The sequence below is a fragment of the Vipera berus genome (genome assembly GCF_964194415.1).
Source record: "Vipera berus genome assembly, chromosome: 2".
Classification (NCBI taxonomy): Eukaryota; Metazoa; Chordata; class Lepidosauria; order Squamata; family Viperidae; genus Vipera; species Vipera berus.
Window position 1 is genome coordinate 133,974,434 of NC_138203.1, and position 19,418 is coordinate 133,993,851.

The 19,418-nt window shown below is 41.5% G+C and overlaps 2 protein-coding genes and 1 long non-coding RNA gene across 4 annotated transcripts in view; 1 reads left to right on the forward strand and 2 right to left on the reverse strand.

Annotated features, from left to right (window-relative positions):
* LOC308664286 (solute carrier family 26 member 10-like) overlaps positions 1–14,989 on the forward strand; it is a gene marked incomplete at its 5' end in the record, with an annotated part of 33,285 nt that extends 18,296 nt beyond the window's left edge. The window contains 9 exons of the mRNA XM_081321379.1: positions 2,652–2,747; positions 3,058–3,164; positions 3,654–3,723; positions 4,577–4,747; positions 5,859–5,898; positions 6,329–6,408; positions 10,058–10,112; positions 11,990–12,096; positions 13,608–14,989. Coding sequence (XP_081177505.1) covers positions 2,652–2,747; positions 3,058–3,164; positions 3,654–3,723; positions 4,577–4,747; positions 5,859–5,898; positions 6,329–6,408; positions 10,058–10,112; positions 11,990–12,096; positions 13,608–13,646 — 765 coding nt within the window. The 3' untranslated portion in view covers positions 13,647–14,989. The remainder of the gene's footprint in view (positions 1–2,651; positions 2,748–3,057; positions 3,165–3,653; positions 3,724–4,576; positions 4,748–5,858; positions 5,899–6,328; positions 6,409–10,057; positions 10,113–11,989; positions 12,097–13,607) is intronic.
* Positions 14,190–19,418, reverse strand: part of LOC308664294 — a 359,871-nt gene continuing 354,642 nt past the window's right edge. The window contains exon 2 of the long non-coding RNA XR_014025637.1: positions 14,190–15,165. This is a non-coding gene — a long non-coding RNA (uncharacterized lncRNA). The remainder of the gene's footprint in view (positions 15,166–19,418) is intronic.
* Positions 14,190–19,418, reverse strand: part of B4GALNT1 (beta-1,4-N-acetyl-galactosaminyltransferase 1) — a 108,510-nt gene continuing 103,281 nt past the window's right edge. For both annotated transcript variants that reach the window (XM_081321381.1, XM_081321380.1), the window contains 2 exons: positions 16,550–17,244; positions 14,190–16,406 (listed from right to left, as the gene is read on the reverse strand). In XM_081321381.1, coding sequence (XP_081177507.1) covers positions 17,030–17,244 — 215 coding nt within the window. In that variant the 3' untranslated portion in view covers positions 14,190–16,406; positions 16,550–17,029. The remainder of the gene's footprint in view (positions 16,407–16,549; positions 17,245–19,418) is intronic.

The window sequence follows — 19,418 nt, forward strand, 5'->3', positions numbered from 1 at the left end:
AAAATCTGTACAGTTTAACATCTGTATCGTATCTAACTTGCATTTATAAGTATGCCCACCATGATAGAGCAATGCCTTGATTTTCCATCTCTTGATTATATTTTAAATTCCCCTCAGAATTTAGAATATCTCTATATGTACATATTTTCTTGAAATTAACTAAGTTTGGATGTACAAATTCTTCCATTGTTGAAAGCCATTCTGGAATTTTCAATTATATTTTACATTTTATTTTTTCCCAGGTTAACAGTAATGCGTATCTTATATAGTGGTTTTGAAAATACTTATGAATTTTATTTTCCCCATACCATAAGAAAGCGTGCCAACCAAGTTGTAAATCATGTCCCTCCAAATATAACAACCTTTTTTTCTAAGAGTTATCCATTCTTTTTATCCATGTTAATACAGATGCTTGATAATATAAAACCCACTCTGGCAAGCCAAAACTTCCATTTTCTTTAGCTTCTGGTAACATTTTCAATTTGATTCTAGCTTTCTTTCCTTGCCAAATAAATTTCAAAATTAGTGAGTTTAAATCTACAGAAAAAAATTGTCTTTTATAGGTATCATTTGGAATAGAAATAATATTTTTGGTAATATATTAATTTTCACTGTGGCAATTCTTCCTAACATCAACAATTGCAAGTTTTTCCATTTTTCCAGGCCCAGTCTTATTTAGTTCAATAATTTTATATAGTTATCTTCTTTTATCATTGAACATCTTGCTGTTAAATATATTCCCAGGTATTTAATCTTTTTGACTATTTGTAGTTCTATTTTTTCTGACACTTTTTTTTGTTTATCTGTGAGATTTTTTAACTATCACTTTAGTTTTTTCTCTGTTTATTTTCAGTCCTGCTATTTCTCCATATTGTTCTATATTTCCAATAATTTAGGAATCATCTCTAAAGGTTCCTCTAGAATAAATACTTCCAGTAATGGTTTTTTTTGAGAAATAGCACTGTTTCAGAATTTAAAACCCCAAAAAAAGAAGACAGAAAACTATTAGTAATTAAAACTGTCATTTCCAGGAAATAGAAGCAAATTATTTAACGGTACATTCAGTGGAAATTCAGTAATATTGCATCAACAAAAAACAATTACATGAAACTAAAGCTACAAGAAATAAATTATTGAAGTAAATACATTTTTGGAGAGGCAGTGGATGCAGAATGAGGCTAGTTTTTTCAAAAAAAAATATACTAGAAGAATTTTAAGTAGAGACATAGGATATGTTACCATTTAAATTTTGCATCTACTTGTAGAAAAAAACTTAATGATGCTAAAATGGTACAGTATAGAAGCCCATTCTTACAGATACTAGTAGATTGATGTGGATATGGCAGCTCTTAAAAATCTAGTCTGGCACATGGTTAGACATATCTACTATTGGATTTGGATTTATCTTATGTGTAGCTTGTGTTGTACATATTCTGAAGCTTTGGTCCAAGAGGTAGCACTTCAATTTCTATACCAGGCAATTTAGAATGCCAAGACTGGCCTATTTTCCAAACACTGTTATCACCTGTGGTTGCAATAATAAACCTATGTATGTTCATATTTACTAGGGATATGTTGGAACTGCTGTCTTTGAACTCTTTTATATGAGGTCCCCATCATTACATCATCCATTCTGGATGCTAGTGAATTCCTACTGTACTGAAGCTTTAAAATACTTCTTAGCAGGAAAGAACATCTGGAACAGCTAATGAACGATACACAAGAAAATAGCAATGGGGGATCCTTTGATCAAGGGAAAGTCTACTCTCATTGAGGGAAAAGACAACAGGAGTAGTTATTCTAAAGATCTATGTTTTTAGACAGACACATTAAGTTATAATAATAATAATAATAATAATAATAATAATAATAATAATAATAATAATAATAATAATAATAATAATAATAATATAAAATTGGAAGGGACCTTGGAGGTCATCTAGTCCAACCCCCTGCTCAGGCAGGAAACCCTATACCATTTCAGGCAAATGGCTGTCCAGTCTCTTCTTAAAAACCTCCAGTGTTGGAGCATTCACCACCTCTGGAGGCAGGTTGTTCCACTGGTTAGGTGTTCTAACTGTCAGGAAGTTTCTCCTTAGTTCTAGGTTGCATCTCTCCTTGACTAGTTTCCATCCGTTGCTTCTTGTCCTGCTTTCAGGTGCTTTGGAGAATAGCTTGACTCCCTCTTCTTTGTGGTAGCCCCTGAGATATTGGAACACTGCTATCATGTTTTGTGGTTAAATGGATATTTTTTCTTCTCTATTTTCCCGTAATCATATTTTGGTTCCTTAAAATAATTTTCTATACTCCTGCTTACTGAAGTCTAGGTTCATAAGTACCATAAAACCACTGCAGCCAACATATCTATAAATCTGAAAATAAAAAAGGGAAGGAAATTTCTTACTTTTGTCCTAGGAAGGACCAAACCCACAATTCGTACTTGGTGGTAGCAACGTATTAATGTAGGAGGAAATTGCTGCACCAAGAAGACCCTGGATGGGATTGGGAAGGAAGATTTTTTTTTTTGGAGGTAAAAGAGGAGAGATGAGATTTGAGCAGGAGAGGACAGGTCCATCCCACTAGTCAATCTTGACCTGTTTTGAAAAGACAGGGTCTCTTTATGTGATTCCTGATTTTTTTTCTCATGTCAGGCTGTCCTAGCTTGTATCAACGTCACCAGTCTTCGACAGATGTTTCTGCAGTTCCGGGACTTACCTGAGTTGTGGAGGATCAGCCACGTGGACTTCGTAAGTGGCAGTAACATCTGGGAATCTCCTGACACCTAGCTATTAAAAATGAAGCCTTATACTGTAGATGTTCCTTCTCCTATAACTGTTATATAGGTGCTCAGCATGTGCATTTGGAATCTATTATTGCTGTTGTTATTAAACTGCATTTGTTATTTTGCTATTCTTTTAACTTATGAGGTGTGAAGACACTTCCTAATTTAAAGCTGTGATAGGCTGGAATGGGATGGTCTCCATTGAAATCTTTGGAACTTTCTGTGCTGCTTCGGAATTAGGTGGCTCTATTACTGTCTTTTCAATTCTCTTACAGGCTGTGTGGATGGTCACGTGGCTTTCCGTGGTTGTGCTTAGTGTGGACTTTGGCCTGGCAGTGGGGGTTGTGTTCTCCATGATGACTGTTGTATGCCGCACACAGAGGTAACTTCATAGTAGTGGTCCTTCCTTTGCTACGTTCTCATGCTGAATGCTGGATTAAAGCCCAGCTGTTGGGATGCAAGATCCTCTTGTTAAGTGTGCCAAAAAGATCATTCTTGAAAGGGGATCATAATAATTGAGGCGGATTTTCTGCCCCACCTCTTGTCGTCAACCATAGGCCTAGGCTAAGTCCTCCTTGGTTTCCAAACATCCATGTAAATATGCAGAGTATCCTTTAAGACTGTATCCTTTTAAAATGCTATCTCTTCCTTGTCCCCAAGGGCCACCAAAATATTATCTGCATGTTTCTTGGGCAAAGGCTATTCTATACATATGTTGTATATAGCATGTTTATATGTACCCTTTTTTGAGAGCAGGCAACAGAATTTCATTTTTAATGTGTGCCAGTTTGCCCACAGTAAAAAAAAATGACAATAAAGGTTATCTATCTATTTTACTCTGCATTTATTTGTTTGTTTGTTTGTTTTACAGGGCTGAATGCTCTGTGCTGGGCAGAGCAGCTGATACAGAAATCTACAAGCCTGTCAAGTACAATAGCAAGGTAAAAGTGGTGATAATTGTTCCTACTTACCTGGCTCTTTGAACTGAACAGGACCAATTCCTGTGCTGATATGTGTAGAGGCTGCCTTAATAATAGGATCATCTTGCTTTGGGAACAAGATAAGGTTGTTTTATTCTTAACGAAGGGGGGGACCTCTTTGAATAAGAACAGGTTGTTATAATGTTCCAATTCTAGAAGTTCAGAGATCTTCCAGAAATATAATTTTATTGCATAGAACTTAACAAGAACATAATTTTTAAGGAAGAAGGATGCTTGTGCTAGAGTGGAGACTCTGAAATCTAGTCTGTAATAGGAGCATAGCAAAGATTGATGATGATGATGTTATCCATTTAATCACGTCCAATTCTTGGTGATTGTGTGGGCCAGGTCTCTCCACATCTTCTGATCTTGCACTGCTTCTTTGAGTTTTTCTATGCTCTGACTGGTGTCAGCTTTGATGGCATCCAGCTATCATTTTCATCGGTGGCCTGGTTTCCTTTTACCGCTAACTCTTCCCAATATACTTGCTTTCTCCAATGAATTTCCTCGCATGACATGCCCAGCCAAGATTAATTTGCATTAATTAATTTGCACAACATGGCAATTATTAATTCCCTACAATTTGTACCCTTTAGAAATGTTGGGTTGTATCCTCAAATTTCTCTTCATTTGTTCCTGTGGGTAGCTCCCTGCTCACAGTTGTCTATGGATGTTGGGATTTGTAGCCTAAATTATTTCGTAGGTGTAAGACTGGGGAAGTCTGCCATAACCCTTTCCCAAACCCAGTGAACATGCATTCATAAATTCTATGATTATATGCTTCCATTCCATTTGTTCTGTTTCTTCTTCTTAGTGCTTTGAGATCCCAGGTGTGAAGATCTTAAGTTACCAGGCCCCCATCTATTATGGGAACCGGAGTTTTTTTAGAGATATTGTCAGCAAACTTGTGGGGCTGCAACAAGACTGCGAACAGTCTGAGGATCCACCGTTTAACAGCAGGATAAAAATGGACATCACTACAGTGGTAAGACTCCTGGTAAAAGATTGGAGTAATGGTGGGGAGACCAAGTATTGTGAGTTCAGTTTAAAACAAATCAAGTTCATCCAAATGTTACTCCAGCCAGGTGGTGAAGTGTTCACGAAAGTAAAAGTTAGCTAAAGGAAGAGATACTATTTTAAGATCTCTTTTTTTAACTGAATACCTGATCCTGGAGTTTTGGATGACTTCAAGCTTGATGATGTTAAGCTAAAGTGCTTTTATTCCATCTGCATTCAGAGAGATTAGATTAGATTAGGTTTAGATTAGATTAGATTTTAGAGGTCCATGATATTTATTAATGACTTTTATTGATATCATTTTAAAGCTGATGCTAAGCTTCTTCTTTTGTCAAGACTGTATTGGATTATAATTATTATTAAAAAGCAAACATATATTACAATGTCTTCTATCTCATCTGAGACAACTAGACTGATTCTGGTGCTCAGAACTGGTTGTACACCATGGGCAGTTCTGCCATTCAGCCCAGAGGAACAGCCAGAGTCAGGGGTATTTTCAGATGGTCAAAAAAATCAAAATGGTGGCCATATCTCTTTGATCGAACCCCCACTTTTTCTACATGCATTATGACATATGTAAAAAAGAATGGGTTTTGATTACAGAATTATGGGCACATTTACTCAATTATAAGAGAGTGAATTCTGTACAGTAGCTCTTATATATGTGGAGATCTAAGTGGGGCATAAGTCAAGATGTTGCTATCTTTCACCCTGCGGGGTAAGTCAAAGCAGCTGCTCTAGTTAAACTGAATATGAGGGGTGGTTTTCTATGATAACTAGATTCCCACCCAACAATGTTCAAAAGATCCTTGGTGGAAAACAGTCACATCGTATGAATAACTGCCTCTGACCCCCTATTACAGGGGTCTTCAAACTTGTCCCTTTTATGATTTGTGGACTTCAACTCCCAGAATTCCTCGGCCAGGCATGCTGGCCGAAGAATTCTGGGAGTTGAAGTCCACAAGTCATAAAAGGGACAAGTTTGAAGACTCTTGGCCCATTAGATGTAAAATGGCCTAGGTCAATTCTTTCAGTTTGTAAATAGAAATTAATTGTTGGGTTTTCCCCTTTTTCTTTAGGACAGCACTGTTTGTGTCTTGGAAAAGAAGCTTAGCTCAGGTAATCAAAGGTTAATTCCATTTTGTTCTTAGGCAATTTTCTTGTGTAAATATACATGCTAAACCCCATGGGGGAAAATCCCTAATTTTGTGCTTCCAGAGTTGTTGAATTTCAATCCCCATCCAGCTGGGGGTTATGCCAATTGAAGTCCACCCCATGTGGGAATACTAGGCTGAACTCTCTTTGTGCTTGTATGCAGTTATTAGACATGGTTTGTTAGGCTAATTCTCTTCTATGCTGGCTGTTTTACAGAAGAAATGTATGCGTGGCTCCAGAATTTCATTTTAGTCTTTGCTGGTGCAAAACCATCTAGAGAACAAAGTGCTCCTGGACGAGTGCAGGGTAGCCTATGGCAGCTGTTAGGCTGAATCTGTGGAGCTGCAGTGGTTGAGTGTGGTTGATATGGGTTCTGTCTTATCTGCTTATACAGGCTTAGATGTACAGGCTGTGATTTTTGACTGCAGTGGAATATCCTTTGTGGATTCATCTGGTGCACGGCTCCTTATCCAGGTATCAAAAGTCAAATATTTGTGTTTGTGTCTGTGTAGTGGGGAATAAGGATTGAAAAATAGTAAGGCTGGAGAAGTACAAGCATCAAAATCAGTGAATGTTGAGATTAAATCAAGGTTAAAACTCAAAATATCTCTCCAGATAAACTTTCCTTAACTGGAGCCCAAGGGATCTACCACACTCAGAACAGTACTTGCTGATCTCCAAAAATTAAAAGCACAGATATATCTTGGCCCCTTCCCTTTTCAATCTTTATATTAATTCCTTGATTGATATTTTGCATAACCCAGACTTCCCTCCTCCCAACTTAGCACAATGGAAAATACCAATACTTCTATATGCTGATGATGCCACTATTATTTCACAAACCCCTATTGGACTCAAGAGAGCTATTTCAGCAACATTAAAATACTGTAGACAAAATAATCTGATTCTCAATTTCAAAAAATTGAACATCCTAGTTTTTCCTAAAAGAGCTATTTAATACTTTTGGAAGGTAGAAGGCCACAATCTAAATTAGAACGGGTCAATAAATTCAAGTACCTTGGAGTGTTTTTCCCCGTATTTATTTATTTATTTTATTTATTTTATTAAATTTATATACCGCCCTATTCCCGGAGGACTCAGGGCGGTGTACAGGGAAGATTAAAACAAACATACAAAAATTAAAATCAGATTAAAACAATTAATTAAATAAAGTCCCCGAAATTTAAAACTAAAGACTAATAAAAATTAAAACTGCTCAGCCTGGGCCAGACAGCTCAAAGAGCCAAGTTTTCAGGTCCCTGCGGAATGAGCGAAGGTCGGGGGCAGTCCTAAGTTCCATGGGGAGCTGGTTCCATAGGGCCGGCGCGCCCACAGAGAACGCTCTTCCCCTGGGAATAACCCGCCGGCATTCCCTAACCGGCAGTATCCTGAGAAGGCCCTCCCTGTGGGAGCGCACGGGACGAAGGGAGCTTGATGCCGGCAGCAGGTGTTCCCCCAGATAACCCGGACCCAAGCCATTTAGGGCTTTCTAGGTCATCACCAGCACCTTGAATCTCACCCGAAGGGCAATCAGAAGCAATGCAGCTCGCGGAGTAGAGGTGTTACATGGGAGTATCAGGAAGCCCCCATCACAACTTGCGCAGCCGCATTCTGCACCAGTTGAAGCCTCCGAGTGGTCCTCAAGGGCAGCCCCATGTAGAGAGTGTTGCAGTAGTCTAAACAGGAGGTCACGAGCGCATGAGTGACTGTGCGTAGGGCATCTCGGTCCAGATAGGGTCGCAACTGGTGCACCAGGCAAACCTGGGCAAAAGCCCCCCTGGTCCCGGCTCCTATGTGATCTTCAAAATTGAGCCGTGAATTGAGGAGGATGCCCAAGTTGCGAGCCCTATCAACGGGGGGTAACACCTCACCCCCCATCGTTAAAGATGGAATAGTCTGGGTAACCCGAGATGCCGGTATGCACAGCCACTCAGTCTTGGCAGGATTGAGACGAAGCCTGTTTCTCACCATCCAGACCCGGACCGCCTCCAGGCAATGGGACATCACGGCGAGGGCATCACTGGGTTGGTTCGGGGTGAAGAAGAAAAGTTGGGTATCATCAGCATACTGATGATACCCAACCCCGAAACCACAAATGATCTCGCCCAGCGGCTTCATATAGATGTTGAACAGGAGGGGAGAGAGAACCGACCCCTGAGGAACTCCACAAACGAGAGGCCTCGGGGCGGACCTCTGCCCTCCCGTCAACACCGACTGCGAGCGGCCCAGGAGATAGGAGAATCTCTGCAAAACAGTGCCTCCCACTCCCAACCCCCTGAGACGCCGCAGTAGGATACCATGGTCGATGGTATCAAAAGCCGCTGAGAGATCTAATAGGACTAGGACAGAGGAACAACCCCTGTCCTGAGCCCACCAGAGATCATTCACCAGCGCGACCAATGCCGCCTCCGTGCTGTGCCCGGGCCTGAAACCCGATTGGTACTGTTCCAGATAATCAGCTTCATCCAGGAACAGAGGAAGCTGATGCGCCACCACACTCTCAACAACCTTCGCCAAAAAGCACACAAAACCACACCCTCTCCAGTCCGCAGAAAAAACCTTCTCAACCGAACTGGTCCCTGGTGCCCCAAAAGTTGGGGGCCTCTGACCTAGGGCATTCTGTCAAAGGCTGAGTAAAAGGGACGGATGAGCTCTGATCAAAAGTGGACATGGCTGCCCTTTCTTTTTCTGGCCCTCCCCAAATGCGTTCCGTTCCATTCCATTCCATTCCATTCCATTCCATTCATCAGTTCTCTAGAGCTAGAGACTGCTAGAGAAGAGACAAATTCCTTTGGCCAGAAGTCCAGTCAAATCAGAGGAACCTCTTGAATAGAAACATGGAACTCCCCGGTGTTGGTAGTTCTGGTTCACTGCTCAACAACCAAATTCCATATTTGCCCCAAGGTCTTTGGTTTGAGTTCAGCTGCAAGTATAGAAGACTTGCAGCTGACTTTAAAATCAACAGAAGTTCTGTTACATTGGGAGCCCTTCGACATTTGGCTGATGGACACATCTGGAGTTGTAATTATAAGTGGACAGAAGTTTTGAGAACATGCTGTCAGTACTCCTAGACAATGACTGTTAGGGGGTGGGGGCAGGCCTCTCCCATTCTCCAAATGGCAGCCATAGGGATTATAACCAGTTACAAAGCCAATATCCTGGGATGCCTCTTGGCCCAGACCTTAAAGCAATTCTCCTGCAGAAGGCTCCCTTGTACACCCATTTCCTTTTTGTCTTTTTTGTGTGCAAGTGGGCAGATTTCCCTAACAGCTCTGAACTGCATCTGCCCATCATTTTCATCTTCTAAGAAACAGAGACCTTTTTGAAATTGAGAGTAATATTGCAGGCTGGCCCTTGGCTTTGCACTGCACCAGCATCTCACTAGTTGAATTGAGTGATGTAGAACAGAGGTCCCCAACCTTTTGGGAACCAGGGAACCAGTTAAGTGGAGAGAGGTTTTTCTACAGACCAGAGGGGGTGTGGTTTTGTGTGCTGCCTGCCTCCTGCGGTTGGGGCTTTCCTTCTTTGTGCGGACCGTTTGCTGACATGCTGCAGCCTGGTACTGGTCCATGGACTGGGGGTTGGGCAACCCCGATGTAGAAAATCAGATGAGGTAAAGATATGGTCAATAGTCAGGGTTTTGTCTGCAAACACATTGAGCCCACAAACGTGCAGAATTAGAGCATGATTTTCCACATTATTACATTACAGTGAAATGGTCTTGTTTGTTTGTTTGTTTTTAAAGATACCATTAGCTTCTCACTCCAGACAGCATTTCCTCACTCATCTACATTGCACTGGGACAGTTTAAATAACTGTCCTTTGAGAAGAATTATAATTCACCAGGGCCAAAATGGGTTGTTTTTAAAATGTGATATTAACAAATGAACTAGGGACATGTCTTTTTATACTGAATTGGGGGAAAAAACAGCTGCCCCTAGTATAACAGACTCCTTATAATAGACCATGGGGTGGAACACAAACAATGTCACCCCCTTGTGCCAAAATTAATAAAAGATCATTGTGCATCAGGATCTTGGCCATTAGATTGGTGCTACAGTATACCTGCAATGGCTGAAAAACCTCACGTAAGCTTCTTTACAAATGTTTCCTTGCCTTTTAGGTTTGTGTGGAATGTCAAAAAGCCGGCATGCAGATACATTTGTCTGCCTGTAATGGTGAGTGAAGTAAGAAGTGCTATCAACCTTCCTATTATTTTAGTTCACTGTTCCTCAGCCTAATGGCCTTCAGAGGCTTTAGACTAGAACTTCAATGGTCTCTAGTTGGAATCCATTATGGGATCTTTAATTCAAAGATAGTATGTAGGAAAAAGCTACCCTAATTTACTTTCCTTTTTCCCCCAACCGCTAAATGTTAAGAAGTTGTCTATTTCATCAGGAAAGAGTATACATTTTTAAAATTGGTGTGATTGGCCCACTTCACTTGTTCCTTAAAAGCAAAATCAAGTGGACTACCGTCAATTCCCTCAACGGGAAGTCCAAGAAGTACTGCATGGATAGATTCTCACATACAAAGGAGAATGGGTGATGGAGTCAACGTATCTGATGCAGACCCAGAAATCTAGGGCACAGGGTGTTTCCAACAAGTCACCTAACTTGGCATCAAAGACAAGGAGATGAGCTGATGGTTGCTTGATTGAATGCATCATCATTTTATTATATATATATATATATATATATATATATATATATATATATATATATATATATATATATATATATATATATATATATATATATATATATATATATATATATATATATATATATATATATATAATTCTTTGTTAGCAATTTAAAATTTACATATATATATATATATATATATATATATATATATAGCCATTATGATTGTTATGGGTGATTCAAACCGAGATCCATAGACAACTGTTTTGGAGGAGGGTGTCATGTGGTAGATGTCCATCACTAGGTCTGTGGTCTACATATGTTGAATCTTCCCTCCCTCTCCTTATGGCCTTTTAAAATAAAAATTGTAAGACCACCTGAACAATCAGTTTTACTTCAGTAGGGCTCAGAAATCTGATGCTTCTGTCAAAAGTGAAAGAAGCAGGACCACGTGCCACTGCAAAGCAAGCTCTGTCCCTTTTATATGCTCAAGAAACATCACAATGCACATATGGAAGTGGTGAAGCTGCATTTGTTATTTGCTCTCATACGTTCACGCTACAAGCAGATCTTGGCTTAAAATGGCACTTGGGGCTGGATGTGCTGCCGCTAAGCACAGCAGTCACAATGCATGACATGTGACATCACATAGCGATCACAATCCTAGCATCTTAGTTGCTGTTGTTAAGGAAGGAGTCCATGTGATTGCAACTTCTGATTTCCTGCCAGCTTCCCCATTACTTCACGTGGAGGGGAAGGGGTTCTTGATAGCTGGCATGCAACAAAGAGTTCTTACTGCTCCCCCTCAGCTCTTCTGCATAGAACACTGGAACAACAATAAGCTCAAGTTGTTTCCAACTGGCTTATGAGAGATTGGGCCTTGGAAAGAGGGGCAATGCCAAAGTACTTTTTTTTTTAATCCCATTTATATCCCGCCCTTCTCCGAAGACTCAGGGCGGCTTACAATCTAAGCACAAATCAATGTGCTTAGCAATAGCCTTCATTCTATGTATACGCCTGCTTATTAGGGCTTTCGCCCCCCCCCCCAAGCGGCATTATTACAAAGTCAGCTTAATTGCCCCCAACAATCTGGGTCCTCATTTTACCTACCTCGGAAGGATGGAAGGCTGAGTCAACCTTGAGCCTGGTGGGACTCGAACCTGCACTAATTGCAGGCAGCTGGTGTTACTTAAGGAGGCACCAAGGCTCTTGATCTGAAGGACTAGTTTACTCATCCATGTAATTACACTACCAGATTTTTTTCAAGATCCCATGATTCATGGCTCAGAGTAGTGTGCAGATTCTGTTGTGTTGTGGAAGTAAGAAGGGACCATTGCTGTGTACACGTGAGTCAGACCCAACGGTGGCATGAGACTTATGTACCTTCTCTTTTCTTCTTATCCACCCAGCCAATGTCCTACAGACCTTGAGTTTTTGTGGCCTCATGCATCACCTAACCCCTCAGCAGATTTTTGTCACCGTTCATGATGCTGTATCCTACCTCCAGCAAACCACGGTAAGGGTTTGAGAGCAGAAAAAACAGGCCTCTTTCCTCCTTGTTTTCTGTTCAGGCTGTTGTCTCAAAGGTGCTTCTTCAAGAGGCAACTGAATTTTCTTGTTTTTCTTTGAAGACTGAAAAAGTTTCTGGGATGAAAAGCGAAACGTCTTCAAAGAAAAACAAGAAAGTCCAGTTGCCTCTATAAAAAAGGACCTGTGAGAAAAACATGACCTGGATCACTGAGAATTTCTACAGACATGTTCAGGCTGTTGTATGGGGCATGGGGGAGGAAGGGGAGCATGGCTTGGCACCTGTAGCCCAGATCCCAAACAGCACATGAGTGTCATTTAATGTCCCACCCAGGATATAAATCTGTAGAGACAAGCATTTTAGCCTGAATCTTATAGTCAAATGTAGAAAATTATTTGGAGTCTGTATCTAATGGGAAGGGACGCAGTGGCTCAGTGGGTTAGGACACTGAGCTTGTTGATCAGATTGGCAGTTTGGCGGGTCGAATCCCGAGTGCCGCGTAACAGAGTGAGCGCCTGTTACTCATCCCAGCTTCTGCCAACCTAGCAGTTCGAAAGCACGTAAAAATGCAAGTAGAAAAATAGGGACCACTACGGTGGGAAGGTAATAGCGTTCCGCTTTGGCGTCTAGTCATGCCGGCCACATGACCACGGAGACGTCCTCGGACAAGCGCTGGCTCTTCGGCTTTGAAACGGAGATGAGCACCGGCCCCTAGAGTTGGAAATGACTAGGACGCACGTGCGGGGGAACCTTTACCTTTTTATCTAATGGGAGTAGTTTTATTTGTATCGATTTTCACCCCCACCCCACAGTTCTGGTGAACTAGCCATATTTGCTCCTTGAGAGGCTAATTTTGAAGTAGGTCTTTACTTTTTCAATGCAGGCTTTACTGGTTATTTTCAAAGGCTAATAAGATTTTAGAGATTTTTTTTTTAAATATCCAGGTGAGAACAGAAGCCTGTGCAGAAACAGAGGATTAACCAGGAAATTAGGTGTCACATTACCCTTCCTAAAGGGGAGGTTCCAGGTGAATGCTCCTTTTTAGGTAAGGCAAGAACTTTATCCTTCCATTTCCTTTCTAACTAAAAACTACCAGAATACTGTCCTTCAGGGAACTTTCGAATTCAGATCTCTTAAAGCAACTTTGTCCAACTTAATAGGCAGCTGATGTTTTGCCCTTACCCCACTCAATGGCCACATTGGCTGGCACTAAGGGAAGATGTAGTTTAGCTAAAAAAAAAAGCAGGTACCAGATTGGGGAAAGAAAAAAAACACCCCTGTATTGCAATCATTATTTACAGATGTAGAAAGTTCAGATCATCATCAGAATCCATTTGCTACCCTTAGCAGTGATTGCCATCCACTGGGGGAATCTCTGCACCTCTCTGCATGGGCTTGAGGCACAGAGGTTAACAGGTAACACCAGCTGAGAAGATATATAGTAGCTTTTTTTATACGGCATAGTGCCTCACGGATAACTCTGTTTGGTTTTTGCTCAGGGAAACGTGGAACAGAAGGATCCTACCATCTGGGTATAATTTTTCCTCCTGTCAAAGGTAAAAGACAATAAGATCTACCAAGACAAAGCCACCTGAGGTCCCAGAGATTTGGGAAAGGCAACAGGCTGCCTACGAGACGACGTTTCTCCTACTAAGGGAAAGTTGGATTGTCAAGGAAAGAGCAGACGGGCAAGAAGAGCCAGGCGCTTAGATTCAGCTGTTCTTCTTCCTCCTGCTACCACTTCCATGGGCTGCATAGTCTGAAGAAGTCCACAAGTGCAGTGTCAGGGCTGCTACGTGCACTCACCTTTCTTGGTTCCTTTCTTCTTCAACCCTTACCGGGAAATTTTAGAACACAGCAGCAAACAAAATTGTATTTATTTATTTATTTTTTTAAAAAAAATCTTTATTACATTCCTGGAAACAAAAATTAAAGTCATCCCAGAATGATGGAGGCTAAAAGGAAGGAGAGAGTTTCAACCTAGGAAATAACGCTCAGTGGGAATTACAGAAAAGCTTGATTGCCAGAAAAGAAAGGAAGCCAATTCCGTCAAAGTACTTTTTTTATACTGGGGCATCTCCTTTCCCCCCCCTTTTCTTTGCCAGAGAGATCCTCTCAGATCAGAATTGCTGTTGGAACCGGTAGGACCAAAGGGGATAGATGCATTAACACAGCCTTTGATTCACTAGAGCGGTTCAGTGGTTAATGAATTGATTCATAAATTGCCCAAATGGGAGGCAGGGAGTCAACAAAACAACTCTTAACTGAGCAGATGCAGCTGTTAGCTCTTGTTCATTCTGCCAGAGTTTGACCTCAGGTGGAGGGAGCAGTGAGCCGAATAGATTATTTTCCTCTGTCCTGGAGAAATGAGCATGCTCACACCATTTGATGTAACAACATAAGCTTGAAACAATCTGCCTTAGGCCCCATCCTACCTTCCTCAGCCTGCGCTTCTCCTTAGTGGCTGGGTACACAGCATTTGCAGATAACCCACAGGTTATTGTGAAAGCTCAGAATCAAGACACCACGCCTTGGTTAGGTTATTGATCGATGTTTGCAACTGGAGAGCTCCATCCTACTCCTGACTGGGACAGGACTCATTTTACACCATCTAGTTCTAGTCAGAGCTGAAGAAGCTTCTTGGAGGCGAAGTGAAATGTCTTCAGAGAAAAAAAAGAAGGAAGTCCAGTTGCCTCCTGAAAAAGCACCTTTGGGACAACCATGACCTGGATTGACTGAGAAGCTCCATAGACTCATTTTATGCCCTCAGCAGCATCAAGTACTGTAGCTAATTAAGGTGTTTTTTTTTGGACAGCACCAGCTCAGAGTTGCATGCTGATTATGCAACCATCCTTGAACAATAAATATGTAAATAAAGCAAGCTTTTGGATTTTTTTTTATCAAAATTAGCATTTCAGGCAAGGGAGCAACCACTTCATTATCACATGGAATTTCTTTCCTACTTACTGGCGGGGGCGGGGCGGGGGAGGGAGTGTCAAAATGCAGTGCCATTTTTTAAAAAGCTTTTATGTGTACTTAATTTATTACTGCATTGTTCTGGTGGTGTGAGTAGGATTTAATTCCAAATAAAATAGTACTTACAAGTCTTATTGTGATTAGTGCAGCTTATTCCCATATAAGCAATAATGCGACTGCTGCCGTACCTATGGTTTCCAGGCCATACCCAATCCATATCTTATGTCCAATAAGCATATCCTACACCAGGGGTAGGCAACCTTGGCTCTTTTATGACTCATGGACTTCAACTCCCAGAAGTCCATGAGTCATAAAAGAGCCGAGGTTGCCTACCCCTGTCCTACACAGTCCTTTATTTTAAAAATGTTCATCTAGCAACTCGGAGGAAAGAAGAGTTTGTCCTTTTGCAGCAAGGAACAACTTTGCGAATCAGTCTGTATGAATTCCTATAACACTCGTGCTACAGAGATTTTGAAATCTACCCTACCTCTCTGGTTTTTGTCACTCCCTATGCTAAAAATACACACGTATCCTAACCTGTTGGGCTGGTACTTGGCTACTTTTATCTCAGTGAAATTGGCAGCCCAGCTGCCAGGAAGAAAGACACAAACAGGCAGAAGGAAGAATGGATCCTGAGTGGTTGCAGCCTCTTGGGTTACGTATGATATGAGCCAACGCCATGCTATGGAACTATTGTGCAGAATCTTTTCCCAACCTTGATTTGTGTTGCTTTTCTAAAACCTCCCTAATAAATAATAGTTTTAGGAAAAACAGTGGTGCAGAAGGTTCCATGGTTGGAACTAAAAAGCCATGGACAAATTTAAGGAATGAAAAGAAGCTTTGGAAATGGATTCTGTCTAAAATAATAATAATAATAAGAAAAATGGCAATCTGTCATGGACAGTCTACTTCAATGTAAAAAAAAATCACCATAGAAAATAAGCTGGTCCACCGTCTAATGTCCATACATATCAGGCCATTTTTGCTGTAAGCCTGGGAATGCCTCGAATCTGGAATGCACCCGATAATTCTGTGGCCTTTCAAGGCTGCTTTGCTGCAATGCACACCTCAAGGCTTCCCTCTGGTGGTGGCTTTCCATCATTAGTCTTTGGCACTTCAAAATATCCCAGAACGTTGTCAATTTGAGGTTGGAGGGAGCTAGGGACAGAGAGGCCCAACTTCAAAACCTTGGCACAAAAATTGTGATGTTGGAGAAAGTCCCGGAATTCAGGTTTATCCACCTCCGATCCTGTCTCCTTCTGTAGTTTAAATTAATTGGAGGTAAAGGATGCTGGGACATTGCCAGAGATTTTTGACGTGACCTATAGGTATGTGCAGGGGTAGGCAACCTCAGCTCTTTTATGACTCATGGACTTCAACTCCCAGAGTTCCTGAGCCAGCCAAGCTGGCTCAGGAATTCTGGAAGTTGAAGTCCATGAGTCATAAAAGAGCCGAGGTTGCCTACCCCTGGGTATGCGCTAGTCCAAAATTGGAAGGGGAGTCCAATATAACAGAGGCAGTTGGCTGCTCTCAACCAGGAGAGGGGAAAACATCCAGGCTTCATGGGGCAGCCTCTTCCAGAATCACTCCCCATGCAATCTGGTTCAGTTCAGATGCAAAATAGGTGAAACAGACTGACAAAATGACAAGCAGACAACATCCTCCTTTCATCAACAAGGTCTGGAAGATGGCTTGTCCAATTAATTCTGTTAGAACACAGGCTTTTTGTTTTTTAAGCAGCATAAAGCTCATTTCTCAAGTTGCTCTTCAGGCCTGAGAGTGTTGAAGCCTCCCTGAGTTCTGGGCATTTGGCTAGTGGACAGGCAAGCTTGTTTGCCAAGAGCTGCAGCTCCAGCTAGCTGCCAGAGCAGGCTGTCTGAGACCCAAGTCACTTGAGGGCTTAGCCAGTTGTCAAGGTTGGGGCTCAGCACCCTCTCACTAAAGACTAATTGCCTGTCATGCATTTGAAATGGTTCTTGAAGTAGAAAAATCTTAGTACGGAGTTCTTCATGCCATCTGTTGAGTTGGGATAGCGGAACTTGGCATATTGCTTCTCCTTTACCGATTTTAGCCATGGTAGCTTGATCTTAGAGGCATGGTCTACCATCACATCGGAGCAGGAACCAATATGCAGAATACCCAGGCCATCAATGAAGAACTCTGCAATTAGAAATACCCAGAACAAAGGACAAAAATTAGCACAGTCTATGACTCTTCGACAGACAATCCTTCTGGCCATGCTTTTTGAACTTTCCTGTTGACTTGAATGGAAGTTGCTACAGGCCGATAACATTTGGAATGAAATAAATAAGGAGAACTTACTGCAGATCCCATTGGCGCTCACAAATCCGACACAAGCATTCTGTTAAGACTACAACATTTCTCAATCCCAGCAACTTTTAAGTTGTGTGGAGCTCCCAGAATTCTCCAGTCAGCACTGAGTTGAAGTCCACACATCTTAAATTTGCTGAGGTTGAGAAAACTGGACCACAACATCAAAGGAAACCCAAGTTCACCCTTTGGATTGTTTGTGTGGTTTGGTTTATATCTTATTATCTCCTATTTGGTTTATATCTTATTATCTCCTATTTAGGAAGCAAAGGCTATTTTATATTCTATTCTTCATGGATTACTGCCTTGTCATGGCAAAGGGGCTTGCGTAACTCAATGAAGCTATGAGCTATGCCGTGCAGGGCCACCCAAGACAGACAGGTCATAGCAGAGAGTTCTGACAAAACGTGATCCACGGGAGAAGGAAATGGCAACCCACTCCAGTATCTTTGCCATGAAAACCCCATGGACAATACCAAGGCAAAAAGATATGACACTGGAAGATGAGCCCCTCAGGTCAGAAGGCGTCCAATGTGCTACTGGGGAAGAGCAGAGGGCTAGTACTAGTAGCGCCAGAAAGAATGAAGGGACTGGGCCAAAGCCGAAAGGATGCTCAGCTGTGGATGTATCTGGTGGTGAAAGGAAAGTCCGATGCTGTAAAGATTTTTTTTCTCCATAGGAACCTGGAATGTAAGATCCATGAATCAAGGCAAGCTGGACGTGGTCAAACAAGAGATGACAAGACTGAACATCAACATCTTAGGTATCAGCGAACTAAAATGGACAGGAATGGGTGAATTTAATTCAGATGACCATCAGGTATACTACTGCAGGCAAGAATCCCTCAGAAGAAATGGAGTAGCCTTCATAGTCAATAAAAGAGTAAGAAAAGCAATACTGGGATACAATCCTCAAAATGACAGAATGATCTCAGTTCGAATCCAAGGCAAACCATTCAATATCACAGTAGTTCAAGTCTATGCCCCAACTACCAGTGCTGAACAGGATGAAATTGACCGGTTCTATGAAGCCCTACAGCATCTTATAGAACTAACACCCAAAAATGATGTCCTTATCATCATGGGGGATTGGAATGCTAAAGTAGGAAGCCAAAAGATAACCGGAATAACAGGCAAGTTTGGCCTTGGAGTACAAAATGAAGCAGGGCACAGGCTGACAGAATTTTGTCAAGAGAATACGATGGTCATAGCAAACACTCTTTTCCAACAACCCAAGAGACGGCTCTACACATGGACATCACCAGACAGTCAACACAGAAATCAGATTGACTATGTGCTCTGCAGCCAAAGATGGAGAAGCATAATACAGTCAGTAAAAAGACCAGGAGCTGACTGTGGCTCAGATCATGAGCTTCTTGTTGCAAAATTTAGGCTTAAACTGAAGAAAGTAAGGAAAAGCACTAGGCCACTCAGGTATGAACTAAATCATATCCCAGTTGAATATACAGTAGAGGTGACAAATAGATTTAAGGAATTAGATCTGATAGACAGAGTGCCTGAAGAACTATGGACGGAGGTTCACAACATTGTGCAAGAGGTAGCAACTAAAACCATCCCAAAGAAGAAGTGCAAGAAGGCAAAATGGCTGTCTGAGGAAGCTTTGCAAATAGCTGAGGAAAGGAGGGAAGTGAAAGGCAAGGGAGAAAAAGAAAGATACGCCCAATTGAATGCAGAATTCCAGAGAATAGCTAGAAGAGATAAGAATGCCTTCTTAAATGAACAGTGCAAAGAAATAGAAGAAAACAATAGAATAGGGAGAACCAGAGATCTTTTCAGGAAAATTGGAGAGATGAAAGGAACGTTTCATGCAAAAATGGGCATGATAAAGGACCAAAATGGCAGGGACCTAACAGAGGCAGAAGAGATTAAGAAGAGGTGGCAAAATTACACAGAAGAACTATACAAGAATGAGCTTAACGTCACTGATAATCACAATGAAGTGGTCACTGACCTCGAGCCAGACATCCTAGAATGTGAAGTGAA